Here is a 17,640-nt window from a genome sequence, read left to right on the forward strand (position 1 = left end):
ACAGCAGTCTGGGGAATTCCACACTTCAGATCTAGACTCCTTGTCCCAGTTTGCTGTACAATCACTCTAGACTACAGTTTATCTGATATTATCATTTAAAAGTACTATATCTGAGTGTTAGCTCACTTAGAAAAGCAACTTGAGTACAGGACCTATGTTCTTTGTATCTTTCATGTTGTGCATTTATTAGGCAAAAACAAAATATTGGTTTGATGAAATAGATTAGAGAATTAAATGTATCAAAATTAAAATTCTGTGAATGACATATAAGAAAAAATTCTTGAAATTCAAAATGTTTGGATAATTAAAATAAATGTGATGATGGCATAACAGTTACACAGAATGTTCTAGAAAATTGAATATTAAGTGCCTAAATTAAGAGATCTCCAAATTTATTTAAGGTTAAAGCCACCCATAAAACTGAACATTTAAAAAAACTTGTGGCATATGATCCCACAAATTCCACTTCTGGTATTTATTTGAAGGAAACAAAAAAACTACCTTGAAAAGGTATCTGCACCCCCTTGTTCATTGCAGGATTATTTACAATAGCCAAGACATGAAAGGAACCTAAGAGTTGATTGATGGATAAATGGATAAAGAAGCCGTGATATATATAAAAAGAAGGAAATCTTGCCATTTGTGATGACATGGATGGACCTTAACAGCATTACGCTAAGTGACAGAGAAAGACAAATACTGAAAGATCTGTTATATGTGGAATCTACCCCCCTGCCAAAAAAAACGCACAAAACTCATTGATACAGAGAACAGATTGGTGGTTGCCAGAGGCAATGGCGTGGGGAGTGGTTGAAATGGGTGAAGGTTTCAAAAGGTACAAACTTCCAGTTATAAAATAAGCAAGTCACTGGGGCTGTAATGTACAGCATGATGACTATAGTTAATGATTCTGCATTATATATTTGAAAGTTGTTAAAAGAGTAGATCTTAAAAGTTCTAAACACAAGAAAAAAATTGTAACTGTGGCGATGGATGTTAACTAGACTTATTGTGGTGATCATTTTGCAATATATACAAATATCAAATCATTATGTTGTACACCTGAAACAAATATGTTATGTGTCAATTATATCTTAATAAAAAAAACAGTTAGTGGCTCCCCACTCAAAAAAAAGTTAGCAGCGGACTTCCCTGGTGGCGCAGTGGTTAAGAATCCACCTGCCAATGCAGGGGACATTGGTCCAGGAAGATCCCACATGCCGCGGAGCAACTAAGCACCACAACTACTGAGCCTGCTCTCTAGAGCCTGCGAGCCACAACTACCGAACCCATGTCTGCAACTACTGAAGCCCGCAACTACTGAAGCCCGCATGCCTAGAGCCCGTGCTCCGCAACGAGAGAAGCCACCACAACGAGAAGCCCGCGCACCACAATCAAGAGTAGCCCCCGCTCACCACAACTAGAGAAAGCCCGTGCGCAGCAATGAAGACCCAACGCAGCCAAAAAAAAAAAAAGTTAGCAGCATTTGAAATAAAATGATTCTTAAAAAAATAAATAAAATTATTCTTAATGATAGACAATAAATGAAAGGGAAACTAGTTAGGAGGCAAACTACTGTTGAACAGAAGACATCCTTTTAGTTTTCCAAGCTGCATTCAGAGATACAGCTGAAAAGGACTGTGTGAAAATAAATTCTATGTAATATATTCTAATGTTTAAAACTGTGTAGTTTATATAATTTTAGGTACTAATATCAAACTTGGGCTCAAACTCAGGTTATTTAAGGCAATGCCAACATGGTCGGTAGGCTTTTCTCTTCTGAAGATGAGGTTTTTCTAGATTGCTTCTAAGATCTCTTCCAATTCCAAATCCCTGAGTCTGTGAACTCTACTGCATCATGCTGAGTGCTTTTTTTCCCGGATAAAATGACCTTCTCAGAACTGTTAGGTAAATCCTCCTAGCTCATTGTCCCTGACTCACTGCCACTGTAATCATGGCACCAGTTGTGGCTGTGCTTTCTTTGAAGTTCTAGAGATGAACCATGGGTGCCTTATAATTTGGAAAATCGCATGTTCTCTTTACTATAATTCTGTAAGGCCAATGTGATGGGAGACAACAGAGAGGTATTTAAACTCAGTAGCTATTAAAACCCCAAATCAGAAAGTGTTTTAGCTTGCCTACAGGGCACCTCTCTGTGACTGAGGCCTCCTGTTTTGGCTCTTGAGACAGAAGTAGAGAGTCTGACCTAAGCACCAAAGTTTGTCATAAAATTCATGTTTTATTGCCTCCTCTTCGTATGATCTGTTAATAACCACAAAAAATTTCTCATCTTTTATCCTTTTCCTGTATTCCAGCAAAAGGAGATTGGTGCAAGTATACAGGCAGAGACCCAGAGCAGCTGAGCTTTCTCCCTCCTCACTTTTTTTTTTTTGGGTGGCTGAGCACCTTAGCACCTCAGAGTTTCAAGCTTATGGATTTTAAGCATGTACTTCTACATCTGAGTGTTACTCTTGTCTAGTCTTTCCAGGCCAACATTATCTTCTGGAGAGTGCATGAATCACAGTCCACGAACCCATGTATGCCAAGAGTTGACTGTTATTGCTGAGGCCGCCATTGTTTTTGTAGGCTTCTGTAGCTCTCTGCCACTTCCTGGTCATGCTGGGTTATAGAAATCTTTGGTAGAGTTGGGAATCCATGGGCCTCTAAGCCAGTCTCCCTGTGGGAACAGATGTAGCCCTTCCTTTTAGGTGTCATAGCTTCCCTCCACTAGGTCCGATTAATCTCTATTTGGGAGCTTCTCTCTTTTTACTTTTCCCAAACATTCAGCCTCTTCCCTTCAATGTTATTTATCTCAATGGATTGAGGAGATTGAGGCTTTTTGGAAAACAAATGCCAGTTAAGTCTAGTGAAAGGTACTTCTGCTTTCTTGCTACATACGTAAACTCTTTAGGTAAGGAAGTGCAGGGGGAAAACACAGGTGGGAAAAATTATAGCTCAAGGCATTATTCAGCAATATTCATGCATTCTAGAGGCAATTACACTTAAAATTAAAAAAAATATTAAGACTTTATCTTATTTTTAGAGAAATTTTAGGTTCACAGCAAAATTGAGGGGAAGGTACAGAGATTTCCCATATATTTCCTGCCCTACTCCCCATGCATAGTCTCCCACATTATCAACATCCTCCACTAGAGTGATACCTTTGTTACAAGTGATGCATCTACATGGACACATCATAATCATTCAAAGTCCATTGTTAACATCCGCCTTATACTTTTTTTTAAAAAAGAATATTTTTTAGAAGTATACTGCATTTATTGCTATGGAAAGAGTCACAACATATTGTTTTGACAGCAAGTTAAAAAACTGTTTATCAGGATGACTACAATGTTTAAATAGAAAACCTATGTGCATAATAAAATCTAAATGGATATATGCCACCGTGTTAACAGTGGATATCTTGGATATCACTGGAATCCACACATCATAAGCAAACTCTTCAGCAGCTGAATTGGTGAAGACATCTGAGATGGACTCAGGACTCATTGATATTACTTTTATTCTGTTTACTATTTTTCTGTAACTTACTGTATAAGAAACTAAGACCTGAAAGTACCGGCAATACACAGTATACAGAGGCTCATAGCTTTATTTAGCACAGCTGTAAATGACCTCTAACTCCATTTTAGACAGGGAAGCTGTGATGAAAGTGTCTTGCCATACAGCTGGATAAAGTCTCTGAAGAAAAAGAAACTGCGAAGGGACAACTGAACTGTTTGCTTTCTAATTCTAAGGGTTAAGAAGGTGAAATAGGGACTTGGAGGAAAAATTGAACTGGAAGTCAGGACTTCTTTGCAACAGTCGTTGCCAGGCAATAATTTCATAACGTGGAAAGAGGGGGCAGAGGTGGGAGGAAGAATAGGGAGAGACAGAGGGAGATAGTCCTAAATGAGTCCTAAGGTCCTAGTAGCCCGCAGAGATAGGTCTCCTTAAGTACAAGAGAATTCTCAATAATCAGAAGCCCTCTCCTCCTATGCTGAACCAATTACTCTGCTGGGTTTATGTCTCCAGATACCGTAAACAAAAGGAAACCCGGTCTTAGGGGAGGACGGCGCTTGCCCACTGGGGTGCGTTTGCGCTACAGGAAGCCTCAGGGAACCTATTAAGTCACAATGCAAGACGCTGCGCTTTAAAGTCTACAATCAGGACGTGCCGGCTTGGCTCAAGGTTAAAAAAAAAATAGCCCTACGAATCCTTTTTGTAAATATCGTCTGCCTCCGCCAGACCCCGTCTTTCCCGGGACGCCATCCCGCGGCCCCAAGAGGGACTCCAGGCCAGGGTCACGGCTGCAAGAAGCACCCCAGCACACTGAAGCGCCCCCTGCGGCGCGCCTCTGGAGCTCCGGAGCGGCAGCCCACGCCTAGTGCGCAGGCACAGAAAACTCGCCGCGGGCCTCGTGCCAAGTCCTAGAGATCACGCCCCCGCCTCGGCCCCAGGGGTCGGCGGTTTACTTTCGAACAGCGGCCCCGCGCTCTTTCTATTGGCTGATGCTACGCAGTTGAAGGTTGCCGGGAGACTGCGCCTGCGTCTTGAGGCTCTCAAGCCCCGCCTCATCTGGGAACCTGAAGGCCCTCAGGGCAGAGGAGGGAGGGCGGGAATTCGAGTAGCTCTCTGCGTCAGCCCGCAGGCTGTGGAGCTGTGTTTCTGCTGGTGGAGTTGCCTGGTTTTCCCTTCCCCACGGTGAGTTTATAAGGAGCTTCTCTTCGGTCCGACAAGGCGGCTCTTGGTCCCTCTCCTTTCCCTGTAGCGCAGGCTGGTGTACTGCGTGTGTTTGGGGCTTGGTGATGGAGAGGGCTAGCTTGGGCCCCGCGTCTTGGGTCCCTCTTGTCCCAGGTGGAGAGTTTGGGGGACCTCGTTTTCCTCCCGCCAATAAGGAACTGCATTTCCTTGAGGGAGAAGGCCCTCTGTGGTGGGGAGGCGGAGAGAAGCTGGACTCCGCCGAGCTGGGCGGCCTCGCGGCGGCTCGGAAAGGATAGCGCCGAGGCGCGTTGGGAGAGAGGCCCGGGAGGATTTGTCATAAACCTTCGGGAAGGGGAAGGGCAAGGGCACTGCTGTTTCGAGCCCCTTCTCTGGGAGGCGTTCTCATTGGACTTAACCGCGTAGGTGTAGTTATGCCCATTTTACAGATGTGAAACGTCAGTTCTGAGGGGCACTAGGTAAAACTGACCCAGGGTCTGTCAGCATTTAAATGGCAGAATTGAGAGATGAACAGACGTATTAATGGGTATAACCTAAATCAAGATTTATAATTTTAAGCTGGCAAAATATTTCACTCTCATGGGTGCTACTTGTCTTCCAGTTAACTTTCAGCAGTCTAAAATGACGGTGAATGTTTGCTCCGTTATCACGATTGTTGGCTAATATTTTCAAGAGCTCATAAGATACTTGACGCTATAAAAAGAGGTCCTTTGTGGCAATTTATTTGGTCACAGACTTGGGATTTTCAAGGTACAGGTGATACCTATCCTGCTGAACCACAGCTGTTGATATTTGTCGCTACTTTTAAAAAAACACAGTGACGCTTAGGGAAGGTAAACGTCAAAGACAGTGAAATTACCACGATATCATTCCCTATGATATCATACTTAACATACGTTTTGAGAATATAAGTCTAGAACATTAAGATAAAATTATTTTTATTTTAGAATAAAAATAAAAGAATCTGAAAAAGTTGAAGATACATATTCAATCTGCAAACCAGAAGGTCAACAAAGTGGTAAGTTCTGGGAGATTAAGTAAATACCAAAGAAATTTTCAGTAAATTTTTACTGAGCGTGTGATTTAAAATGTAAGGGGAAAGTTTTAAATCTTTTGAAAAAAGGTGTGTATGTTGGTGGTGTATAAAATTCAAACCATATAGAAGGATCATAAAGTGAAAAGTAAACAACTCCCTTATCTGACCTATATCTTAAAGTTAGTCACTGTTAACTCTTGTTTACTCTTCTAGAAATCTTACAAGGATGTGTGTATCTTAATACAGACACACACATTTAACACATACAGATCTGCAAGTTGAATTTATTAAGTTATCTGGATACCTTTTTACCATATATTTTCGTATTGGTCTGCATTCCATTTTAATGACCAAGTAGCTATCCTTTAAAGTAAGGTACCATACTTTATTCTGGCAAGACGAAATTTTAGTTTTGGGTGATATTAGTTGTTTTTTTTTTTTTTAAATAAATTTATTTATTTATTTTTGGCTGCACTGGGTCTTCATTGCTGCGTGCGGGCCTTTCTCTAGTTGCGTCGAGCGGGGGCTACTCTTCGTTGCAGTGTGTGGGCTTCTCACTGCGGTGGCTCCTCTGGTTGATGAGCATGGGCTCTAGATGGGTGGGCTTCAGTAGTTATGCCATGCAGGCTCAGTAGTTGTGGCTCACGGGCTTAGTTGCTCCACGGCATGTGGAATCTTCCTGGACCAGGGCTCGAACCCGTGTCCCCTGCATTGGCAGGCGGACTCTCAACCTCTGTGCCACCAGGGAAGTCCAGTGATGTTAGTTTTAACATTTCTTTTCAGCAAACATATTGCTGAATTTTTCCCACCAAATATATATGTATTTTTCACTTTCAAAAATATTTTAAAAAAGCAAAGAAAATCTTAACTGCTCGTATCAGTTCCTGGTTAAATTGCATTAATAGTTTCTTTTTTAGTTTGGGGAAACAGGTTGATGTCAAAATGCAGGAAAACAGTGCAAATGGGCAGAGTTAAAATCAGATCGGACCATAGGATTTTGTTTTGAAAGAGTTAGGTGATCCTTCATTATTTTTGTACATTTATATGTACAAAAGTATTTTAAAAATCTTGCCCCATATTTATAGATGGCACAAATGTAGTATTTCTAAAGTAAGTCTTGAATTGCATAAAATGTGCTTTTTATTAGGTAGGGCCACAAAGATGTGAGACCCAGCCTGGGAAGTGGCACCTCTTGAATTTTCCCAGACTTATAGCTGACTCACTCTAAGTCCTAGAGCAAGTCATCTAACTATAATGTGGCAAATTTCTCTTCAGAAGGTGTAAAATGTAATGAATGTTTTATAACCATTCATGTTTAGAGATGAAAGGCAATAATGCATTAGGGAATTAAAACTTAAAGAATAGTTTACACAGGAGAATGGGTAATGATATTTTTGGTACTGCCCAGTTCTCCATCATCTGCTGTCAGTGCTGACCATCCATAATATGCTGGTTAGACATTATGGAGTCTCCATAGGAAATCGGCCCTCTGGAGAAAGACTGCATAAAAAGTTTAGAAATTCAGTAATGTGTTTGTTTTTGACACTTAAGCACAAGAAATTTGTGAAATAATTTATACGTAGATGATTTAGCTTCAGGTTTATTTCCGAAAAGATTTCTTTTTTACGTTCATATTTCTTGGTGACTTTTTTTTTTTTTTTTTCGGTACGTGGGCCTCTCACTGTTGTGGCCTCTCCCGTTGCGGAGCACAGGCTCCGGACGCGCAGGCTCAGCGGCCATGGCTCACGGGCCCAGCTGCTCCGCAGCACGTGGCATCTCCCCGGACCAGGGCACAAACCCATGTCCCCTGCATTGGCAGGCGGACTCCCAACCACTGCGCCACCAGGGAAGCCCCATTTTAACCGTTTTAAAGTGTGTAGTCAGTGGCATTAAGCACATTCCACATTGTTGTGCAACCATCACCATCTATCTTCCGAACTTTTTCACGTTTCCAAAGTGAAACTGTGCACTCATTAAATAACAACTTTCCCAAGCCCCCTGTAGCCCCTGGCTTCTTTATTTATAAAGCCAGCTCTTGGGTTTATCAACTCTAACAATTTTCTATATTCTAATTCATGGTTTTCATCATGCATTAGAATTTTCTTCTGCTTTTCCTAGGTTCATTTTCTTTTCTCTTTTTTTTTTTTTTTAGATAAATCCTTTTTATACTACTTCTGTTTGATAATGAAAGTATATGGCTTCAGCTCTGCCATGTAGAACTTTTTTTTAAACCTGTAGATTTTGCCAAGGAGTATTTTTATTATTTCATATGGATAAATTACATCTTGGCTGGGTATAGAATTCTTAGGTCATATCCTTTTCCTTCCAGATCCTTGTGGATATTGATTGCTACATGTCTTTTAGCATTCCTAGTTACTCTGGAGGTGTTCTGGTTATCTACTGCTGTGTAACAAACGTCTGATGGTTTGGATGGCTGCATGTCCAAGATGGCTTTTTCACTCACATGTCTGGCACCTCATTGCTTCTCCTTTTGGCCTCTCTCATCAGCAGAGTAGCCTAGACTTTTCGCATAGCGAAGAGGCAGCAATCTGCTAGGCTAGCTAAGGGCTATACCCAGAACTGTCATAGTGTCATTTGTACTGTATCAGATTGGTCAGAGCAGTCACATGTCCTGTCCAGATCTTTTTTTTTTTTTTTTTTTTAACTATTTATTTATTTATTTGGCTGCATGGGGTCTTAGTTGCGGCATGCGGGATCTTCGTCGCGGCATGCAGGCTTCTCTCTAGTTGTGGTGCAGGCTCCACAGCACATGGGCTTACTTGCCCCACAGCATGTGGGATCTTAGTTCCCTGACCAGGGATCTAATCCGCCTCCTGTGCATTGGAAGGCAGATTCTTAACCACTGGACCACCAGGGAAGCCCCAAGCCCAGATCTTTTTGAGGGGAGAATAGATTTTCATCTCTTGATAGGAGAATACCAGCAAAGTCACATCACAGAACAACATGTGGGATTTAATTGTTGTGGCCATCTTTGGAAATTATAGTCTCCCAGAGAATTCTGAGACTATTATGTATTGTTTTCCTTTTTTGGGTATCTTACTTTTCTTCCTGGATGCATGTGGGATTGTCTTTATTTCTTTATTTAAAATTTTAATATTTTTACTTGAATGTTAATAGTTGAAAGTAAAACAGAACTTAGGCTTATAATGAAAAACAGCAGCCTCCTGCCCTCACTCTCCCCACTCTTGATTCCTGCTTTCCAGAAGCAGTCACTTCATTTCTTTTAAATATTTCTTTTGGTATTGCTTCTTTATTCATAAATAATTTGCTTTTAATGTGACTTCTTGATTTTTCACTTTTAGGCATGTATTGACTTCTTATAAGAGAAGATTAAGATAAGTTCTTAAACTTTGTTTCCTTCCCTTATTCCCTCCTCCCAACATAATTTTGTCAGTTTCTTAGTTTGGGCTGTTATAACAAAAATACCATAGACTAGGTGGCTTAAACAACAGTCATTTATATTTTTGCAGTTTTGGAGGCTGGGAAGTCCAGGATCAGGATGCTGGCAAAGTTGGGTTTTGGAGAAAGCTCTCTTCCTGCTTTGCAGGTGGCCATCTTCCTGCTGTGTCTTCACATGGCCAAGAGCAGAGAAAGAGAGGCAGCAAGCCCTGTATCTCTTCTTCCTATAAGGGCCTAATCTCATTCATGAGGGCTCTACTCGGATGACCTAATTACCTCCCAAAGGCTCTACCTCATTAATACCATCACATTAAGGGTTACGATTTCAACTTACGAGTTTGGGGAGACACGTTCAATCCTTAACAGTCATGCTTTTTGGTAAAATCAATATTTAATATTTAAAATATTATAACAAATAGGACAATTGAGCTATATAATGTGTTGTAGTATTTCCTCTTTTCATGATTCCATCACTTTTCCCTAAATTTAGTTTTCTCATTACCTCTCAATATGTTCAGACACGTGAAATATTGTCAGTTCCATTTATTTACTTAAAAGCATTCCTTCTGGATTTGTCTTCTTCCTCCAGACTACTATGTCTCTAGGCTTGCTGCAGTTATCCAGGACTTCATTTCATAGTTATCCTGGTGAGAATTATTGTTTTTCTTTTCTTCCTGCAGCAGCTTCTTTAGAAAGGGTGGGTGATGGGTGGTTCAGTTTTGAGACCTCTTGTGTTAAACTATCTTTAGACTATCTACAAAATTTATTTACTTTGTCTGAGTATAGAATTTTAGGTTGGAAGCCATGTTTTCCTGAGAATATTGAAGAATTGCTTCATTGTCTTCTAGTTTCCAGTGTTGTTACATACACACAGCATAGCTAAATCCAAGATGTTCATACCAGAAAATATTCATAGGAAAATTTTTTTGCTCCTTTATTCCCCCTCAGGAGTCTAGGCTGGTTATGGAAAATTTCTGATGCATAAAATTTCATACTAGTTTCTGTAAGAACTAGCCCCTAAGCATGACAGCCACCTTTGTCTTCTGTTTCTCAGGCAGCAACCAGTTAGAAAGTTCCTGGCCTTACGTAGTTATTTTCAACCAGGCTTACTTCTATTAGCCAGTTCTGACTTACAAATTTGTTGCCTAAAATCCGTTTTTCAAAAATCAGCTAGAAGAGGGTAGTCTTAGATTTGATTTCTGTATCTTCAAGTTATCTACACGTTTCTGATTAAATTTTGTTAAAAATTTTATGTGCTATGGAAGTAACTTTTGAGACCAGGATATTTGCTTCCACTTTATGTAAGTTTAAGAGATGATATTTTCTTTACAATATTGTTATTGAATATCTTCATTCTAAAGAAAGTTGAGCTTTTGGGTCCTTAAATGAGTTCCCAGGGAAAATGATTTCTAACTTTTTGACAAATATAGGACTTTGGAGGGAAAGGTTGGGTTCTGTTTTAGAGTTGATTTTTGGTACTTACATTAAATAACTCTAATATTAAATCTAAATTGAATATATGTCCAATGCTCACATTTTATTCCTTTGCAAAGTGCTATTCTGTTTATTCCTTCATTATGAATTCTGACATCACTGAAATAAACTGAGAAACGTTTTTCTTGGGTGGTTTTTCTATTTCAGAGCTCTCTGTAGGTAAAGGGTAGTCATAAGGGCTTCCCAACATGTAGGCACTTAAATTTATCTGCAGTGAATGTCGTCTTCTGTTGTCCAGTTATTTTTGTTTCCTGGAATGCCTCACAGTTCAGGCTTATTAGTCTCTCACATCTTGGCTCATTACGGTTCTTAATATTGTCAGTCTGAATGGAGTATTTTCTATTTTCTGATGGACTCTTGATAAAAGCTTTTCCTAAGCAGAGATTTTGCTATTTAAAGAAAAAAAAAAAACCCCCAAAACTAAGGTCTGGCATTTTATTAACATTGGTCTCTTAAGGGGCAGTGTTTATTCAACCAACATTGAGTGAATGCCTACTGTGTGTCAACTTCTGTGCTTAGATACAACTCCTGCCCTTATTGCAGGCTTATATTCTAATGTATTGAAAAATGTTACAAAATTCTTTATTTTTTTGACTGCGCTACGCAGCTTGTGGGATATTAGTTCCCTGACCAGGCATCGAACCCAGGCCCCGGTAGTGAAAGTGCTGAGTCCTAACCACTGGACCTGCAGGAATTCCGACAAAATTCTTTTAAATAAACTCCATCTAAGTGCTCGCTATAAAGTAGAAGTGCAGTGTTCAGTGAGATTAGGGGACCTAAGCTGGGGGAGGAGGTGGGACTCAGCTTGAGACTTGAAGAATGAATGAGTTGGGTTTTGCAATTGGTGAAGATGAGGTGCATAAGAGCTGTGAAAAAAAGTCTGAAGAGGTTTTTGTTTCTTGAAAGTACAATTAGTTATTTGTAGATACTTCTAACAGTTTTTACAGGCGAGGATTTGGTAAGCTTTAGATTTTGCATGAATGGCACGTGGAAGGCTTGTTGGAAATATCAGTAATAGCTTGCTTGCCAAGACGTCAAGTTACTTGTGTCAGAGAGGGTCTCTGAACTGTTGCTGGATTTCTTTCATGAAGGAAAGATGACTAGTGATGTTCTTTACCATTAATGCTGTAGTGGTCCGTAATTCATAATTACCACAATCAACACTTCATCTTTCAAACTTTTTTATCGCAAGGACTAATTCAGAAATATTACTCCCTTCCAAATCTTAAAATTAACATTACTTGATACTATTACACTGTGCTGATTCAGGGCTTTAAGCATACACGCTAATACTCCAAAATTCAAGAAGCTTGAAATTTATAGAACAGTTAGAAATTTAATAACTTACTTTAGAAACTGTGGTTGAGCCAACTGAGAGTGTGAATTGAAGAATGTAATTTTGTTAAGAATTAACTTTTTATTTCATAGAAATATTTAGTCTTACCTATTCATGATTTGTGTATAGTTTTGATTTTAGCATCTTAGAATGTAAAAAGTTGCACAGACTAGTTATAATCATTAAATAGACTTCAACAGAACACCCCAAAGTAAATAAGCTCTTAAAGGTGATCAATTATTCAGTGTTAGGAATTGCATTATATAGAAAGCTAATTTTAAAAATCTTACTCTTTTAAATGACAAGTACAGTATATTAACAATTTGGAGGTTAACACCTAAAACTTTACATAATATGTGCATGTGTCTTTGTTATATGTAGAATTAAAATACTTTTTTCTCTTGACAGGAAATGCACAATTTTGAGGATGAGTTAACATGTCCTATTTGTTACAGTATTTTTGAAGATCCTCGTGTACTACCATGCTCTCATACATTTTGTAGAAATTGCTTGGAAAATGTTCTACAGGCATCTGGTAACTTTTATATATGGAGACCTTTACGCATTCCACTCAAGTGCCCTAACTGCAGAAGTATTATTGAAATTGCTCCAACTGGTATTGAGTCTTTACCTGTTAATTTTGCGTTAAGGGCTATTATTGAAAAGTACCAGCAAGAAGACCATCCAGATATTGTCACCTGCCCTGAACATTACAGGCAGCCGTTAAATGTTTACTGTCTCCTGGATAAAAAATTAGTTTGTGGTCATTGCCTTACCATAGGTCAACATCATGGTCATCCTATAGATGACCTTCAAAGTGCCTATATGAAAGAAAAGGACACGCCTGAAAAACTGCTTGAACAGTTAACTGACACACACTGGACAGATCTTACTCGTCTTATTGAAAAGCTGGAAGAACAAAAATCTCTTTCAGAGAAAATGGTCCAAGGTGATAAGGAAGTTGTTCTCCAGTATTTTAAGGAGCTTAGTGATACATTAGAACAAAAAAAAAATTTTTTCCTAACTGCTCTTTGTGATGTTGGCAATCTGATTAATCTAGAATATACTCCACAAATTGAAAGAATGAAAGAAATAAGAGAGCAGCAGCGTGAATTAGTGACACTGACAACATCTTTACAAGAAGAGCCTCCACTTAAATTTCTTGAAAAAGTTGATGATGTCCGACAACGTGTGCAGGTCTTGAAACAAAGACCACTCCCTGAGGTTCAGCCTGTTGAAATTTATCCTCAAGTAAGCCAAGTACTGAAAGAAGAATGGAGCAGAACAGAAATTGGACAGATTAAGAAACTTCTCATTCCTGAAATGAAAATTTCTTCAAAAAGGATGCCATGTTCCTGGCCTGATAAGGAGGAAAAAGAAGTTGAATTTTTAAAGATTCTAAACATTGTTATAGTTACACTAATTTCAGTGATGCTGACGCTGATCCTCTTTTTTAACCAACACATAATGACCTTTTTAAATGAAATCACCTCATGTTTTTCTGAAGCCTCTCTATCTGTTTACCAAAGTTTATATAAGAATGTGCATGATTTAAAGAATATACTGTGTCACACTTTATATTTACTGAAGGAATTCATGTGGAAAATAATTTGTTGAAAATTCAAATCTGAATTGTTTAAGTAGGCTTATTCTGTACAGCAGAGACTAATCACCATTGCTAAATGGAGCAATAGGGGTAGCATGGATAAATAAAATAGCAAGCTAAAGTTTATTAGAGTTGCAACAAATATAATCCCTTTCATGCTTTTGTTGAATAGAAAATGTGTCATCAAAAGTTAGAAATGAGACAATGTCTCTCGTTTTCTGAAAACCAGAACAAAATCTAGTAATTACTTGATTTTGAGTATTATCCCATTTCTATTGGTTTGAGAGGTTGACTTAATATCACTGTGATATTTAAATATTCTTGTACCAATATTATCTTTTAGCATTATATACTGCAGTGGTTGGCTCTGCAGTTCTTTGTGTATACGTAGCTTTTAATTAAAAGATGGCAAAATCCCGAAAGGTATAAGCTTGACACTTTTGAATGGACAAATGATGGTGAGAAGAGGTTTTAAATTCAAGTAGCAAAGTCTCATAGTGAGAGTGGATTGCTTACATTAAACTATCAAATGTACATGATCCACACACAATGTGTTTTAGGTAGATTTAAGAGCTCTAAAATGTTTATATCAGCATTCACTCCTAATAAAACTATTGCTTTGGGAACGCTAAAGTGCCATTAGGGACCAAACAGTAACATTCCCTAGTACTTATTATTCTGTGGTTTGTGTAAATTTATTTTAGGATTGTATTTAACTTTTGTGTAGTCTTAGTCGTGTCAGTCAAATCAGTTCTTGGCTAAAAACTCTAAAACATGTTACTAGAATGGAATATTATTGATATATCCCACCCTCATCATATTTGAATGGCATCATGTTAACTGTTAGGTCTAAAATTGTCTAAAATTTTCTGTTGAACTTTCTCTTACGCTAATGCCAAAGTACCAATAATTTGATCTTATTTTCTTGAATTGTGTTATAAAGGGAGGCTACTTAGTCATTAAGTCAAATCCCTTTGATTTAGTTTCCTTTTTATTAACAGGGGCTGAACCGTGGTGCTTGTGGTAGGGCTCTTAGCCCTTTTGTCCTTGTAACCGTAAGTACAAGCTCACTCACTTTCCAGAAATTCCAAATTGGCTCTTGGATCACATATTTAAGGAGCCTTACTTAGTTCACACATTTTCCGGGTCAGATTAGGTCCTATAGCTGTGACTGTACTCAGGGCACTAGTTCTAAAATACTCCTTAGTGTCTTATCTACTGAGAACAAGTCTGAACACTAAGATGGCTGGCTGTATTGTCAATTTATGATCAGAATCAGAATATCAGAATCAGAATAGCACGACTAACTATTGTGTGGGCAAAGAACATCTGGAGGTGGAGGAGGTATATATTCAGCTTACCAACTAACTTTAGACTGAAGTTGCATCGACTTAAGTAATAGTTACAACACAAAAATGCCACATACTTTTTGGAATACGTGTAAATATTAGCACTGAAATGTTAGGTATGTGTCAAAATTGTAATCTCATATTTCTCGTGTGTATTAATCCTCACTTTCGTAGATTAGGAAACAGACACAAAAGTGAATTGCCCAAGGCCATGTATCTAGTATATGAGACTCCATGTATTTTCAGAGTTCATCTGTCGTGCTACCTTTTTAAAGGATTTAAGCCAAGATTTTTAAATCTGATATATGTCTATGAATCACAGCTAAAAACTGAAGCATTTTAAGTTTGACCTTAATAGTTTTTGTAACTTGCCAGTTTTTAGTAGAACTTTACTGTTGGATAAATTTTATGTAGTGTGCATGAATATAATCAAATATACAAATAACTGAGTCTTATACATGCTCTTCTTTTTGTATTTTTATCAGGATGAGACTGTAAAATTTAAAGTATGTAATCCTGAAATATTTCTAAGCTTATGTATAACAAAAGTATATATTTTAATAAACTCATTTTGATATAAGCATTGAGTGGCTTAATAGGGCAGTCAAACTCGGGAGTGGTTGCTTTGGAATTTTCATATGGACTTACGGGCACTATCTACTTTAACTCTTTAAAAGTTAGTACTGGGCGCTTCCCTTGGTGGTGCAGTGGTTAAGAATCCGCCTGCCAACGCAGGGGACACAGGTTCGAGCCCTGGTCTGGGAAGATCCCACATGCCGTGGAGCAACTAAGCCCGTGCGCCACAACTACTGAGCCTACACTCTAGATCCAGTGTGCCACAATTACTGCCCACGTGCCTAGAGCCCGTACTCCGCAACAAGCCACCGCAATGAGAAGCCTGCGCACCACAACAAAGAGTAGCCCCTGCTCTCAGCAACTAGAGAAAACCCACGTGCAGCAGTGAAGACCCAATGCAGCCCCAAATTAAATAAATGGATAAAATAAAAAGTACTAAGCTTTACTACTCCATTGGTTATTAAAATATAAAAATATTAAATTCCATTCACCTCTGTTCTCACCAATGAAAAAGCCCTTATGTTGATACTTTTTTCTAGTTACTTTTCCCTTGTATAATCTTGATTTAAAACAAATGACCATACTTGAGTTATAGATCTTGCTTTATTTAAGTCCATGCTAATGTATTTACACTTTTAATGGTTATGATACAGACTGTCTTTGTTGGGTTTTAGTACCTAAACAATACTGCATTGAACAACATGGTAATTTAATTTTAATTCCTCAGGATCAATATTCTAGAAACTGAATAGCTAGGGCAGACTTTTGATTCAATACCAAAATTTCTTTTGAAAACCAAGTGGTTGCTGGCTTCCAGTAGCATTATAATATTCTTGGGCCAATACAGTGTAACACAACAACAAAAAACCCTTGACAACTTGATGGGCAAACAGCACTCCATCTTAATTGCCATTTATACTAAGGAAATTAGTCCTTATACACTTTATTCTTTTTCTGAAGTGGGTATTTTTCCTTTTCAACTAATGAGATAGCCAAGTTATTTCAGACATATTTGCTGACCCTTTTTGCAAGTGTTTTAAACAGTCAAGCATATCAAGTTTTAGAAAAGAACACAGTATTTAAATTCTCATCCTTATAATTCAGAATGACAGTTAAAAAAAAAATGTTCCTAGTATTTGGGTAATAGTGACTATCTAAATTACTAAGTGAAATACCTTAAAAATTTTACTATAGTAGCAGTTGATAGGCTTCTCCAGCATAGGTCAAAGGTCCATGAGAGTATGCTGTGTCTTGGTAACATGATCTAGTTTAGAACTGTACTGTTCACTTTTAACTCTGCAGGTAGCAGTTTGGGGCTAAGGGTAAGTCACCTGACCCCCGCCCCCCGCCCCAGGCATCTTATTTTCTCCATAGTCTGCTGCTTATAAAGTTGTCAGTTTCTTACAATCTCCTAGAAGCAGGTATAGAGAATATTTTATTACACTTGTAACATGTCTCTTAAGTAACAGCATAAAATAGAAACTAGTTATATGATCCAGTTTAAGAATATGTATTTTATATAATTTATAACCCTTTACAAACAGAAAGTCAGTAAATACAGTACACTGAATCTGCGGTGATTCAATCTGAGCAATCTTCAGTATAAACAAGTTTAGCAAAGTCCTTTAGATGCAATTTCTTTTGGGTTTACTGCAACACTTTTTGTTATATTGTATGTCTTGTAAATTCCAATAAGTCTATCTGAAATCTCAAACATATTATTTCGAAGAGAAATTATTATGAACTGGGCATTTTTTGTTTGTTCCTAAAGAGAAAGAAAGAATAAATTAGAAAAATTATACATATATTATAAATATATAAATTATATAATAAACATCTAAGCTTTACTTCCCTGAAATATTTCTTGACAGTAAATTCAACATGACATCGATAATTAATTAACATGAATGACAACATGGATAATTCAAGAAACAGTATTTGGGTTTGAGAAGAATTCGGGTATTTGGAAGGATGGTTGCCTAGAATTCTTCTAGTAGAAAAAAGATATAGAAAAAACATTTCTAGCTGTGTTTCTGCTACTAATTTACATTATCCATTTATATTTCACTTTTCCAAAATGGAACTATTTGGCTGAAATAAAGGA

General features: G+C 38.1%; 2 protein-coding genes across 4 annotated transcripts in view; one reads left to right on the forward strand and one right to left on the reverse strand.

Moving 5' to 3' along the window:
* Positions 1 to 4,516: 4,516 nt before the first annotated feature.
* Positions 4,517 to 17,383, forward strand: TRIM59 (tripartite motif containing 59). The gene is made up of 3 exons (XM_022573352.2): positions 4,517 to 4,701; positions 5,667 to 5,737; positions 12,414 to 17,383. Exon 3 carries the CDS (start codon positions 12,417 to 12,419, stop codon positions 13,620 to 13,622), a length of 1,206 nt encoding a protein of 401 aa, XP_022429060.1. The 5' UTR covers positions 4,517 to 4,701; positions 5,667 to 5,737; positions 12,414 to 12,416; the 3' UTR covers positions 13,623 to 17,383.
* The window catches only part of SMC4 (structural maintenance of chromosomes 4), a 34,601-nt gene continuing 33,081 nt past the window's right edge, over positions 16,121 to 17,640 (reverse strand). For all 3 annotated transcript variants that reach the window (XM_022573380.3, XM_089910951.1, XM_022573389.3), the window contains exon 24: positions 16,121 to 17,301. In XM_022573380.3, coding sequence (XP_022429088.2) covers positions 17,149 to 17,301 — 153 coding nt within the window. In that variant the 3' untranslated portion in view covers positions 16,121 to 17,148. The remainder of the gene's footprint in view (positions 17,302 to 17,640) is intronic.

The sequence above is a fragment of the Delphinapterus leucas genome, chromosome 4 (genome assembly GCF_059928025.1).
Source record: "Delphinapterus leucas isolate spDelLeu-1000000601 "Yukka" chromosome 4, BTC_Dleu_Yukka2, whole genome shotgun sequence".
Lineage (NCBI taxonomy): Eukaryota > Metazoa > Chordata > Mammalia > Artiodactyla > Monodontidae > Delphinapterus > Delphinapterus leucas.

Coding starts and splice junctions, on each gene's coding strand:
- TRIM59 (XM_022573352.2), top strand. CDS start 12,417: ATGCACAATTTTGAGGATGAGTTAACATGTCCTATTTGTTACAGTATT.